This window comes from Lagopus leucura, unplaced genomic scaffold (assembly GCF_019238085.1).
Source record: "Lagopus leucura isolate 7727_CA_CO unplaced genomic scaffold, USGS_WTPT01 Super-Scaffold_100019, whole genome shotgun sequence".
Classification (NCBI taxonomy): Eukaryota; Metazoa; Chordata; class Aves; order Galliformes; family Phasianidae; genus Lagopus; species Lagopus leucura.
In genome coordinates, this window is record NW_024962273.1 from 5,671,142 (window position 1) to 5,685,649 (window position 14,508).

The 14,508-nt window shown below is 39.0% G+C and overlaps 1 protein-coding gene across 4 annotated transcripts in view; it reads right to left on the reverse strand.

Moving 5' to 3' along the window:
- Nucleotides 1–14,508, reverse strand: part of THSD7B (thrombospondin type 1 domain containing 7B) — a 292,733-nt gene that overhangs the window by 166,138 nt on the left and 112,087 nt on the right. For all 4 annotated transcript variants that reach the window (XM_042877909.1, XM_042877908.1, XM_042877910.1 and 1 more), the window contains exons 6-7: nt 14,271–14,437; nt 1,243–1,398 (exon numbers count right to left, since the gene is read on the reverse strand). In XM_042877909.1, the coding sequence (XP_042733843.1) occupies nt 1,243–1,398; nt 14,271–14,437 (323 nt within the window). The remainder of the gene's footprint in view (nt 1–1,242; nt 1,399–14,270; nt 14,438–14,508) is intronic.

A 14,508-nucleotide genomic window follows, 5' to 3' on the forward strand; every position in this document is an offset into this window, starting at 1 on the left:
ATGAAGGTGTAAGGATTTCTGATTCATAATGCATATCAGACCTCTCTGAAATGTTATCCTATTAAATTGGTAGATTCAAATGTAAAGTGGACAAAAAAGGTTACAAAAATAATGAAAGAATTGATTACATAATCTATCTCCTTCTGAATAAAATCAAAAGTCAGACAGTGATATAAGATGCAGAACTAGTATGTGAGTACCTTTCAGCCTTTCAGTGTGTTTTGTTATGTAAATGACACAGAGCAGTAAGAAATGCAGAAGAAAAATGTGGTGGTCTTTCCTGCAACAGTGTCCAGATATGGGGTAAAGGTACAGTATTAGAGGAGGCCACAATACTACACAAGTATTGGCCACGAAACAGGAAACGAAAAAAAAGACTCCACAGAATACAACAGACTGAACTTCCACCATCCTCACATCAGGGAAAAAAAAACAACAAAAAACATCATTGAAAGCTATTTAAAACTAGAATGATTTAGCAAACCTTTATGTTTAAAAATAAAACTTTAATCCTTTTTCATTTGCGAAATTCCACAGAGCTCCAATCACTTCAGAAATTTCTGTTGGTTTCAGAAAAGCGTAACTTCCAAGTAATAATACTTTTTCCCTGACCTGAACTTCAATAGCAATCTTTCCAGCTTATTTTACAAAGGACAGAATGGCTCACCAACGAATCTCAAAGGGTTGCAGCATCCAGCATGAATTCTTGAAAATTAAGATTTAGAGAACATTGAACAGTTTTCAGATACTCCCCTTGCAGGAATTTAAACCAAACCCAGAACCATCTTTCAGCTCAGCCTGAACTCCATGTGGCAGTGCTGTGGGATACACCTCAGACCAGAGTCATTTCAGCTTCACCCAAGTCTTTCACTTCAGCCAAGGCAGACGGCAGGACTTCAGGAGACCGGAGAGGTGAGGGACACCCTCACACTCTGGAGGTTTGCAGTTGCCATCCCAAGAAATCCTCCCTTTCTACAAGTGCCATGTAGGATAAAAGGATTTGAATAAGGCTGAAAACCTTATCCCTTTTTTTCTTTCAAGAATAACTGCAAAAAGCTTTTAAAGGTCATATTGCACTTCTGTGTGCACATCTAAGAGCTGTATCCTACGTTAATTTAAAAAGACATACATTAAATTCCCAGTGCAGAATTGGACAGCGCTGCTTTTGCAATCTCATCATAATATTCCATTACCTGCTTTAGATCCCGCACAGCTACAAGAAACATGCAAATAAGCCATTACCTCTTCTTCCCTGGCGGTCCCGGCAGTCTTCGGGAAGGCAGGGGCCCCACGCCAGCCAGGCAGACACTGTGCACTCCAAGGGACAGGGCAGGTCACACAGCTGGGAGGCAGAGGGAGCAGGGCCCAGGCAGAACTTCCCATCAACTGGTCTGCTAACTAGAGGGAAACAAAAGAAGGAAAACACAGGACAGTTATTTTGCCCTGACTAACGTGCAGAGCTCTGGAGATAACCACTGGCACAAAGACACACCATAATCCACTGCTTTTTGAGGGTCTTATCTCCTAGATCAAAAAGTTAATCTTCTGTTCAGCAGGACACTTAGTTTTATCTAAATCATTCATATTCAGCAGCCCTATTTTTGACTGTGTTTAAGGGGAAACGGGTGATAAATTCTGTGCTGATTTTCTACAATGTCAAAGCAACAGACTGGAACCTATTCCCCTGCATTTATACATGAGGGGACCTCTTCATACAGAAGAGAAAGATGCATGAGAACGGAATCCAAAAAGCTCACACAGTAATCGGGAATCAGGAAAAGGCAGAGGGGAAGCCTGAGCACAGGGGGATCGTGCCATGTCCATGCAGGACCCAGACCTTCCTTTTTGCTTCACTTACATTCAAATAAGCTATCTGATCCTTTCACACATGTGCAGAAAGACTTTCTCATTTGGAAGGAGAGATGTTTGTTTAATTGCCTCGAGCCAGGGAAGACATGGATGAACTGTGAAGATCTCCAAACTTCTTCATTCCAGAAATGAAACAATCCCCAGCTCTGCCACACGTTGGTTTTGTTGATACTGGCAATAAATTTGGAAAGCTGACTCCCTTGCATTCTCATTTATCATAAGAGATTTCTACTTTCAATTAACGTCTCTTGCCTTTTTATTCGGGACAGGGAGGAAGAAGGAAATGAAAGGAGCTGACTTAAATCTATCTTCTGAGTCATTATATGATACTGCATTTTAATTACATGATGGGCTGAATTTGGCTGTCTCTTTAGATAAATCAGTATCAAAGCAGTCTTTCAAAAGGCACAGGCTTGTTTGAGTTTACTCTGCCATGATATGACCAAGCCTTCATTAATTTTTATAGCTACTCAGCTTGCTTTATCCCCATTTTTATTTTTAACATCTATTTTTCTTTGCTTCCGTGAGTGGAACTGACTTGAAAAGAATTTATAAAAACATGTCCAATATATGAGCAATCTTTTCTTTTTTCTGATATTATACCATTTTCTATGAAATGATTCATTTGAAGAAAAACCCTTTTTTTCCTCTCAAACTCATGACTTTGCTGCCCAAAATCCCGATAAATGTTGACTTATGAGCCTAGAAGCTGAGACTTAAGACCAATAACAGCACTTATGATTCCAACTCACCAGAGTAACAGGACTAAACAAAAGCTGTAATTTAATTCTAACCTGAAAGATCACATGTTAGCAAAAAGACCACTTTCTGAATGATTTTTGAGACACTATACAGCCTTTCACATATTCATTTAGAGATTGCAACACGGTGGCATAAATCCAATTCACCTGAACGCTAACATAAGCACACCTTTCTAAAGACCATGCAAGTGAAGTGACAGACGGAATGAGATAAATACCAGAGTTCTAAGGATAAGAGTATGTATTTTGCAGAGAAGTCTCATGCTTGGCTTAACCTGCCTTTCAGCATTAAACTTTGCAAACCTGTATCATTTTTTGAAAGTTCAGTTGAATAAATGAAAGGAAATAGATTTGAGTGCATATGGTCAACACAAAAAATAAAGTGTATTTCTGCTCTTCATTAACTCAAGGTGTTGTTAGCAAAGGTTCTTTTCTCCCCACTGATTTTACATAGTCATACAGAAGCACAGTACCTATTGAAATGTGGAATACTTGACAATATAGGTTGGTTCTCCTTCCTTGAAAACTCACCAATCATGCCAAAGGTATTTTGAAGTTAGTTTGAATAGACAAAAAACAAGAAAACTCAAAGACAAAAAGCTGAAGCATCAGGTTATTATTGGTAAATCAAGGGTGAAACTGAGCATACTGGATACACCAGATCCATGGAAGACTCCAGTACATGGAAAAGGCCTATAAGAAAGATGGGGAAGGACTTTTTGTAAGGGTGTGTATTGACAGGACAAGGGAAAATGTTTTTAAACTGGAAGAGGGTAGATTTAGACTAGATGACGGGAAGAAATTCTTCACTGTGAGGGAGGTGAGACACTGGAACAGGTTGCCCAGTGGATGCCCCCTCCCTGGAAGCACTCACGGCCAGGCTGGATGGGGCTGTGAGCAACCTGGCCTAGAGGGAGATGTCCCTGCGTGTAGCAAGGGGTTGGAAGTAGATGGTCTTAAGGGACCTTTCCTACCCAAAGCATTCTATGATTCTATCTCGGAGGAAATGTCCTACTCATTCCTAGAACAAAACTGTTTTCTCACCTCCTTAAACAATTCTAAATATTCTATAAAATGTAGATCAGAAAATACACAGACTATTCTAAACAAATATCCATATGTATTCAAGTGCTGTGCCAGTTTATTTTCACTGCACCGACTACAATCCTTCAGTGATCTCTGAAGCTTTCTGAAGCCAAGATCAAAACCAAACAAGCTGCATTAAGAAATGCATATACAGCATCATCCATTTTGAAAAACAGGTAGGAACAAAGACCCACTATTCCCAGCAAGAGAGCCAGAGCAACTGGGCAGACCAGTGGGGCTCCATAAAAGAGTTTCATCACTTTGTCAGCCATTTGATTGACAACTCCTATTTCCATCAGTTGATTTCAGTCAGTTTTATTTAAAAGCCTGATATGATTTTTGTCTGAGTGTCTGCTGAAATTGACTTGCTTTTAGTCTTGTAATGACGCATTCACTTTCTAACACAAAACTGCAGCCAGAAGGAAATGTGGCAAGATTTTAAGCACAGAGAAAGAAACAGCACAGAGGAGGGCTGCTTTCACACCCCAATTTGGACAGGTCTGCCATGTCTAAGCATAATCACTCATCCACCCTCATGCTGCATGGCAATGGAGCACAAAGTAAGAAATCCCAGTGATGCTGTCATATCTTCACAAACACTTGTCTCAGCTCTGAGATTAACTGATTCTCCTCAATTTTGCAGTTTTTTTCTATTGGCTTGGCCAGGCAATACTGCTCTGTCCATTCTTTGAGCCATTTGAGATGTAGCCATCTCACACCTCAACATCTCTTTGAACATTTTTTTGTTTCTTTTTCCTCAATTCTCAATTTGATTTAGCTCTTTATAGTAATACATGAATCATATACAGTTCTTAAAAAGTAATATTCACCATCCAAAGGATCTTCTTCAACAATGCTGTTTCTTCATACTCTAATAAACATCCTTTTCTCAAGGAACCAAAAGGTACTTTTTTCTATGAACCTTTTAAATGCTAAAATTCTCACACAGAGCAGCCTCCAAATAGGTGCAGAGAGCCTGGTCAGGAAAAAAAAACAACCTCAGTTTATGCCTATGATGAATGAACACAGCTGCTAGGCTTGTCTTTAAATACCAGACTGCCTTGTGATTGTGCTCAATAATGGATTTGGTAATGGCATTTTCCTACACTGAAAACTGTTTTTGGGGTTTGTTTCGGTTTTTGTTTTTTTTTTTTAATGTAATTATTTTCCTTGGAAACCCATTAGTCAATTTTTTGGGGATAAGGGGAAAGGTTGATGTCAGGTGGGGAGGAGTGGGAGGGAGAGGCAATATCTCATTCAAGTAGCAGCTTATCTGTTACGCTTGTTTGTACATTTCAAAATCCTGTGTTCTTCTCAATCTATAGAATAAACTTGAAAAAGCAATCAAGTACTAATCTGGAAGCCTCTGAAACATTGCACATTTCTCTAGCTGTTATATTGAATCTATCCTTTATAAATGCGACTACGGCTGTTCCCAGCACCGGCGTCTGCCTCAAGTTTGAGTTTTACTATTTGCTGTTATTTTCAGGTTATTGCTACCAGCAGGAGATAATAAATTGGTTTCTAAAGTATCTTGTTTCCCTATATATTTTTACCGAGGTAGTGATTTTGGGGAAGTGTGGAAGAGGGAATCAGCTCTGATACTACTTGTATAATGTAATTTTAAGCCAATAAATAAATTATCTCTGAATACAGTCATATGGGCACGTATTTGCAGGCATACATACCAATACTACATCAAGCACAATGATGGCCAGTCAGAAAGAGAAATGTATAGGACTGCATTTCAGTAGCAATGATTACTTCCAAATTTAGTTTTTCACTCCACAGGAGGTAACTAACACAATCTTTTCCTGGACCTTAATTTCATTTCCCCTCCAGAACAGAACACAAGTATTTCTGATATTAACACTCTAATGAGACACATCTAGATACTGCTAGCAGATCTGGAATGCATCAAGATGGCTTCTTGCACACTGGCAGGGCCTTCTGTTGTTGAATATTCTATTCTCAAGGCAATACAACCAGATATTTACTACATCTTTTGGCAAAGTTATGCTTAATTAAGACTAACCACAGTACACAGAAGGCATGCCGCATCTTTGTAAAACTTCTTGCTACCTTTTTCAGCACATATGAACCAAGACAGTTGGATCACTATGAAGGGAAATTACCCAAGAAAATCACAAGGGAATGAATTGTTATAAAAACACCTGTATGTGTGTAACATAACAAGGAGAAACCATCACAACATTGGTGTGCAATTTCTCCAATCTGAAAGACTTTTATAGTGACAATAAAAGATTAGACAAAGGAGATGTGTTAAATGTAACTGAAGTAGTGTGGAGACAGCATAAAACCCAGCCCATTGCACCACCTCATCAAAAAAGGCTTCATGCAACCCATCCCTGATGGCAAGGATCCTTTTATGCTCCCAAAAAGAATCAATCAGTTTGGAAGCCACAAGGCATACAGTTGAAACCCTATTATGAATTAAAGGACAAGAAACAAAGTATGAACTGAAAGCTCATCACAGCATGAAAAAGTTAATAGTAGTTTATGAATTTCAGAACAACAAAGATCCTTACCATTTTACTGAGTGACAAGCTATTAGCACTTCTTGTTCAGAAAGTTCCACACTGTATAGCAGGATCTTCTTCCCAAACTGCGGGTTTGTAGAGACTGCCAACAGAATCTTTAATCTGGCAAGAATTCTCAGTCACACAACTGTCCAGACCAGAGGTGACAAGTCACTAATAAGTGTCCAGGAGGAAATGCAGAAAAAAATGGGGTGCTCAGATACCAATAAAGGCAATCACAGAAAGAGAAACGAGGATTCTCCGGGATGCGAACCCTGTTGGCCACCAGATGCTGGAAATCATCCTTTCAACAGACTGCCAGAGAGAGTAAGAGAAGCCACAAGGAAAATGGGGGGAAAAAAAAAAAAAAGAAAGATGGAGCTTTCATCATGAAAGCCTATTAAGAGTCTGGACTTTACCCATCACTAAGTTTAGCATTCAATTAGCAGCAAAAAAACACCAAAGAGCAGGACTCTGCTCTGCAAATGCTGTCACTGCAGGAGCACAGGTATCACCAACAAAGCACTGTGTTGAAGTGCCTATCTCACACACAGGACATGGCAGTGGTGCCCCCAAAGCAGCTGACACTGAGCTGCTCCAGTCACAGCATGCTCGTGATGCTCAAGGTCATCCCAGTGGTCCCATACAGAGCTGTTCCACACAACTGCAGGACCAGCCCTGCCACCTCCAGCTTCATTAGCTGACCCTGGTGACCCACTCTCTGGTGCAACACACACACAAATCCTACCATTTTTCTCACCTAAATGAACTGCATTGTTTGAGCAGCTGCAGCTCCCCTTCCCTGTAACAATGAAACCAAACTCAGAGCAAACCAGTGCTGAATAAAACTCATCCAGTTCCAATGGCAGGATATAATGACAAAATGCAAACACATTTAAAATCTTAGATTTCAAAGATAAATACTTGAACTAAAACCTAGTATCTCATGTGAAATGACTGGGCAGCACATTATTTGCTGCATACTGAAGACAGAGATGTAAATAAATTTATTTATGAAGAGGTACCTATTCCATGGCCACATCAAATGGCATGCTAAAAAAGGCAGATTCTTTCAAATGCACCTTTTAGAAGGCACATCTCTTTCGTTGTCAACTTCATTTTACATATTCTTTTCATTTTACTTTAATTAGTTTCCAGACATGAAGAAAAAAAAAGGAAATCTTACACCTATAAAAAAACACATCAGGGAAAATGCTTCTCCCTAATGGATCCAAACTGAAGTTTCTGAAATACACATTTAAACAATACTGTCAGATACCCCAAAGATCCAGAGCCATTTCCTCTCTTGCTTCTACAGGGTTTCCCCCAAAGTACCCAGCTGTTACATATTTATCTTCCTGTTATGTGAGTTTTATCTCACAAATTCTGCTCAGCATTTGGTGAGCTTACAGATCAATAACTCGGCATCCCAGCAATATAAATCCGATGCAGACTTGCCTGAATATATTTTACACTTCAGAGGTCTGTTTCTCATCTTTTCAAACCAGTTGAGTCATCCTGATGATAAATACTCAAGTTTGGGGTGAGGGCATTCTTGGGCATTCAGTTTTGCTTATGGGGTTTTTCCTCCTCCTGAGAACTCTATTTCTGTAAATCAGGCTCGCTGCACTCTCCTGTTGCTGTATCACCAGCTGGCCAAGCCAAGTGTTTTCTCATGCCACTGCTGACTGTTAGCTCTCTGCTCTATGGTCCTAACCAAGGTTTCTCTTCACTAATATATTCTTACATATTTCTTTTCAATTTCATTAACCAGATGAAGACAACAGGATTTAAACATCAAAGACTCCCAATTCTAATTTCCGTAGAGTAAATCAAATTTCTCATTCCTGCAGCTTTCACCAGCATAAATTTGAAAAAACAGTGTGCATTTAATACAGAGCTCATACTCCACCCAGAGTTCATGCTCATTGAAGTAGTGCATACCCTGCGCCAATGCCTGTGGGCAGCTTATCTGAATCAATGCAGTCTTTCCCCAATAAATATGCAGGAATACAACAACCTGCACACCTGACTTACTGCTGCTAAAGAGCTGGGCCTGGTGGTGCACAGGACAGCCAGCACTCAAGAGGCTAATGGCATGCTCTACTCTACTCTACTAGCTCTACTCTAATAGCACTCTGGTGCTTCTCTCTTCCTGAAAGTACTTTCACATGGTTTATTGAACAGATGCCACATGTACCAATTTGAAACACTAATCCCCCAGAAGGAATGCATTGGAAGATCATGATTCAAAGCAGAACAAAGAACTTGCAGGAAGGAAAAAAAGAAATAAAAAAAAGAGTTGAATCCTTGTTAGGAAACAGAGCATATAGAGCAGAACAGGCACAAAATGCATATTTCAGAGCTAAAGGAGACGAAAGAATGGAAAGAAAGGGATGAAAATAAATGCAAAATAATACAGGATGTGAATAAAAGTTTTCAAATACATCTCCGCAAGTCTAAAGAGGCCATTAATTTCTGGAAAATAAAATGCAGTGCCAAACATCTCCCATGTGGGTATTTAAAACTGCCTGAAAAGTTTACTTGTGAGGTAAGAAGGTATTAGACATTTCTGTGTAAACAGAGGTAGGGAAAAAGCTCAATATTTTGTGGAAAAGAAAAATGCCATGACACTCTAATTTTGAGACTCATTTAAGGACTTGCATGAAAATACTGGGAAACGCTTTCTGGCCATTTGGGTTAATAAAGTGGCTTGTGAAACAAAAATATATAAGAGAATACACATAGGATGGATCAAAAAGTATCCATTAATACTGAAATCACAGGTGTTTACAAAAACCTGAATTTTAGAGAGTTTAAAGGAGTTCAGGTGCTATGGCTGTGAAGAAATACAACAATGTGTCCAAAGGAAAAAGAAAAAGAGGAAAATTAACAATACCTACTGCAACACATTTTAAGCATGCACAAGTCCCTCTCTTCTGACTGACTACAAGGAATCTCAACGTGGCTATATTGGGGAAATGTAACATGTTAGAGGATTTTCAATAAAAGCATAGATTATGTGTTAAGATGGATGAGAACCACACACAGAGGAATATCTGAAAAGCTATTAATTTTTAAAAGAAAAAGGAGTTTAATAATATTTGAATTATAAAGAGCCCTGAGTCTAATAATTAGGTTTATTATTGTTATTATTAGAAATATTAAAAATTCCACAGTGGAATATTAGTAGAAATGGACTAGGAATCTGTGGGAGCTATCACATTACTTTGATCATGCAATGACATACCAATTATTGAAATCCAAGATCAAATAAACAGTGAGAGAGACAAATAAGGTAGGAACAATCATTAAGCAAACAAACAGTTAAAAAGACTCTAGAATCTTATACAGGTACAAGAATAAAACGTGGATTTTCAGATGGAAAATAATAAAGATTAAAAAGATTGGAAAATGCAGTGTTTTTTTCTGAGATGGTAATAAGAGAGAAACTTTATTAGCTAAGTATGCTATGTGGGGTAAACAATAAAGAAGACTCAAGGAAGAATAGCATTTCACAAAGGTCCTTTCAGTCCTATAATTATAACTTAAGCAGACAGGCTCCGAAAACATTATAAGAGAATTCAGAAAGTGAGAGGAAAATTGGACTTCATTCAAACAGGTAAAAAAGAAAAAATGTCAAGATATATACAGCACAAATTTTATGGAAAATAAATGACAAGACAGACAGATCCTTAGTTAGAAAGTTACAGAAAATACAGAGAGAATGCAATCCCAGTCACTGGGGACAGTAAGAGACAAGTGGTAACTAGTCCAGAAAAGAGAGAAGACCCTTCTGGAAAATTTTTATGAAGGATCCCATGCCCTAAATTACAAGGAGTTATAATTTCTATATAAGCCAAACAGGAAAATTTAGTTAGAAAACAGAAAGATATTCCTCCTATTCCCTCACCTTCAGGAGAGACAGCAAAATATCCTGAGGAAGATCAAGTGTAGGAATTTTATATACTTAATAACAGGTTGAACACAGACACCACCCCCAGACTACAAGAAATGTTAATTTCCATATTAGTGGGCTAATTTACTGTGATAACATAATGAAGGAAGAAGAATTTTACTGCCAAACATAGAGAGAAGCCGCATCAACTGATCAATCATATAATACACTTCCATACTTTAACCACATTTTTTGTTGGTGGGGATTGTTAATTAGCAATGTTCATCCACATTAATTAAAAGCTATTGGGGGAAAAAAATTCCAGGTAACTAACAGCCACAAAGTCTCAATTTAGAAAAGAGTAAGCCATATTTGTCAGCAGAGCTTAACTCTGGAAATAAGTTGAAGACCTGCATTATTCTGCTTTATTTTATTGAACTTCTATACAAGTGGACAGAGTTGCATCAGGAAGGTTGGCAACCACCATCCTGTCAACAGATTGTTTCAAGTATGAGATGTCCAGACACAACAACTGGGGAGCATCAGGAAGTGAAGAGCAGGAAGGGCGGACTGTGTCTGTATAGCCACGTAGTTCATATAATCACAGAATCACAAAGGTAGGAAAAGACCTCCAAAATCATCCAGTACAACCATCCACCCATCACCAGTATTTCCCACTAAACCACATCCCTTAGTACAACATCTAAACATTTTCTGAACACCTCCAGGGACAGTGACTCCACCACCTCCCTGGGCAGCCCATAGAGAAGTTTTTCCTGACCTCACCTGGCAAAACTTGAGGCCATTCCCTGAAGTCCTATCGCTATGTACACAGGAGAAGATCTTCACCTCACCACAACCTCCCTTCAGGCACTTGTACAGAGTGATAAGGTCTCCCCTGAGCCTCCTCTTCCCCACTCTGAACAATCCCAGTTTCCTCAACTGCTTCCCACAAGATTTGTGCTCCAGACCCCCTCACCAGCTTCATTACCTTCTCTGAACATGCTCAGGGCCCTTCTTGTAGTGAGGGACCCAAAATTGAACACAGCACTCAAGGTGCAGTGTCACCAGTGTTATGAGTACAGAGGGATGATCACCTGCTGCTGCTGCTGCTGGCTGCACTATTTCTGATACAAACCAGGATGCCGTTGACCTTCTTGGCCACTGATGGCTCATGTTTAGCTGAGCATCAGCCGACACCCCCAAGTCTATCTCTTCCTCACAGTCTTCCAGCCACTCTGCCCCAAGGCTCTAGTGTTGTGTGGGGTTCTTGTGACCAAAGTGTGGGACATGTTTAACATATGATGTTCAAGTTCAGTGTACATTAATAAAAGCTTCACAAGATTTAGAATCCTTGGACAGAACAGCGAATACTAAAAATAGCATAGTCTCATAACAGGTTTTATACATTGGTTTTCTGATGTTCGCAGAATTACAGATACCTGAGTGACGTGCCACTTGACACACCAAGTGTTTCCTGTCACACTCATCTAGATGAAAGAGTCTGAGAGTGAAAGAATATTACAAAGAACTTGAAAGATTGCAAAACCTTCTTCCTCCAAATACAAGTAAGTCAATAACTCAGATAAAGCTGGTATACAAAAATGTAGCTTATTTATTCAATGATGTGCAAGAAGAATACTACCAAAAATGTTTTTTTGAGTCAGTGGTAAAAAGAAAACCTGTTTTCCTTTTTTCCTCCACCTGGTCATTCCACCTCTTTGGTGAACATGAAAAGCTGTTTTTCCCTCATCATCCATGTTTAAAGTATGGAATTCCTCTCTAAGGTTTAACAAATATGCTAGACCTTCATTTGGGGCATGGCAGAGGTTTCTTAGTTAGGAGACCTCTTTACATAGAAAGATATGGAATCTTATTGATGTGTTTCTGGAAGTAATACCTGAGTGAAAGTTTTCCATCTTCAGTACCTTCATACTGAAATTTTATAAGAATAAAAATACATCAGTAGACTTGAGTTTTTTACTAACTGGATACATGGAAACTCCATGGACTCATTTCTAAATATACATATTGTAATAAAAGTAGTAGTGGATGGAAAGACTAAACCAGTGAAAAATAGGAAAGATAGCCTGGGGGGGATAAGAGAGCTTTAAGCAATATGTATAAACACATCACAGATGGTACCTGCCTCCAACTACAATTCAGTATATATTATCCAGTAATGCTGCTGGAGATACCACCAGACAAAATCTTCTTTTACATATGACACTGTGTCAGGTCCAAGTTCTTATTGGAAGTAACAAGAAGAATAACAACTGTGATGGATGATAATATCCTATTAGACTCGCTTGTTTGATTTCTGAATGATCCCTTTAAGGACATTCAAGAGATGATGAAAGGAAAATACTGCATTTTTAATGGAAGCGGTTAGACTCTGTATTTGCCTACGCAAAGGCAAATCGACTTCTCAATCCTCTCCCCATCACTAAAAAACAATAAAATATGTACAGTAAAATATGAGGTCTTCTCATGATGAATAAAAATTTACTATCAGTTCAGATTTTTAGAAAAGAAGCAAGAAAAAACATCATTCCTTATTTGGACAAAGAACAAAAACTGACCAGCTAGCAAATGAGACACACTGAGTATCAGATAGGGAAAAGCAGTAACAAAGGTTTTCTGTCTTTCCTTTTAAATGTGGCTATACTGACAGTTGATAGGATTCTCACTTCCTAAGGACTATTGCAAATCACCACCACAATTGCCTTGGCATGGCAGGAATAATTTACACCTCATAGAATTGCTGTGCAAGTTTGCTTTTTCAGTGACCTAATAGAAAAAAAAAAGACATACTTCTTTCTCAAACAGTAAAGGTTAGAACTGTACAAACAAGGAAGAGATATCTTAGAGTCTTCTTTCCACTAAGGGGAGGGCTTGCCATTTTTAAGTTGTACTGAACCTTAAACAAAGCAAAAACTGGCAAGTGATCACATGCTAGATACAGGGTACAAATTCTGTTATGAATGATGTTGGATAAGGGTTTCTATGACCTGCTCCAGCCTTCTAGGGTAATTCACAATACTAACAAAGAACAGAGAAGCATGGCTGAAGTCAGGTAAAGCTTACTGCCTACCAGTGTGCCACACACTAGTAGCATGGACTACAGAAGTTGCAAGAAGGATAAAGATGGTCAAGAAATGTTACACACCTGTCATCAACAGCACTTATCTTACTTTGAAAGTGATAGACATCATATACTTGAGTAGAATAACAGAAATTTTTGCGTTGGCAGACAAGGTGGTACCAGACGTTTGGAAGAGGTGTAGCAGCAACTATGCATGGACTGGACAGAGATTAAAAGAGGTCTGATTTTCTATAATCTCAGAGCCTGTGCAGGATGCTAGGATACAACTGGGCACCCAGGAAACATTTGCTTTGGCTTTGTAAGTAAATAAATCTAAGATATGATGTTGTGTTCTTATTATCTTTGTATCTCTGCTCAAAAGCATATTCTGCAAGAGCACTACATACAGTAAATAAAACAGCCTTAGATGAATTATTCATCGTGCATCTGTATCTACTCATTATTCTTCTAAAAGGAAAATAACTCGCTTCCAAGATCCAAAAATTGTCTGTCTGCTCAGAAGTTGTGACAATATTATTTTTGCTTTCCCCTTCAAAACACAAGAAAGTCTGTGTATCAACTTGAAACACAGGCTGAAGCCATATCCAGAATAGAGTGTGACATCTTTGTTTTTATACTCTCACCCAGAACAAAAACCACAGACAAATGTGTTCAGCTACAGAGGGCAGGTTACCTGATACACAAGAAAGAAAGAAAAGTGAAGTCCAAAGAAAACTAGCACAAAAAAATTTAGCTTCTCCATCCTTCAGACCTCACCCACACAAGTACACCTACAGAACAAGCAGCAGTTCACTCCTAGAAGGCTTTGGCTCCAGGCAGACCCCTTGAGGACTAAGCTCTCCTGCTTCCACCCTGATGCCAAGAAACACCTCCCTCAGTAAGAACAGACAGATACAAGGGAGGCACCAGCTAGACAAGCTTTCTGATGACTGTGCAGTAAGGATTTATTTTTTCTTCTTTTACTCAGATCTACTTGTGACAGACATTTCAGAATAACTCTACACACATACCTTCCTTCATTCGGTGCATTTCGGCTTCTACAGTGATCTGGACACAATAAACCTCACGGGTTTGTATGCCACCTCCACAAAGCACTGCATGTTTACGATGTCGAGGGCTCTGCTGGTCAAAGAGAGACACTTGGCAAGCTTTCCATTCAGAAGTCCTCCAGGAAAACCTTTGGGAAAAAGAGAGACCAAGTAAAACAAGAATGATTTTAGAAAAACTATGGGTGAGGAAGTGCTAGTT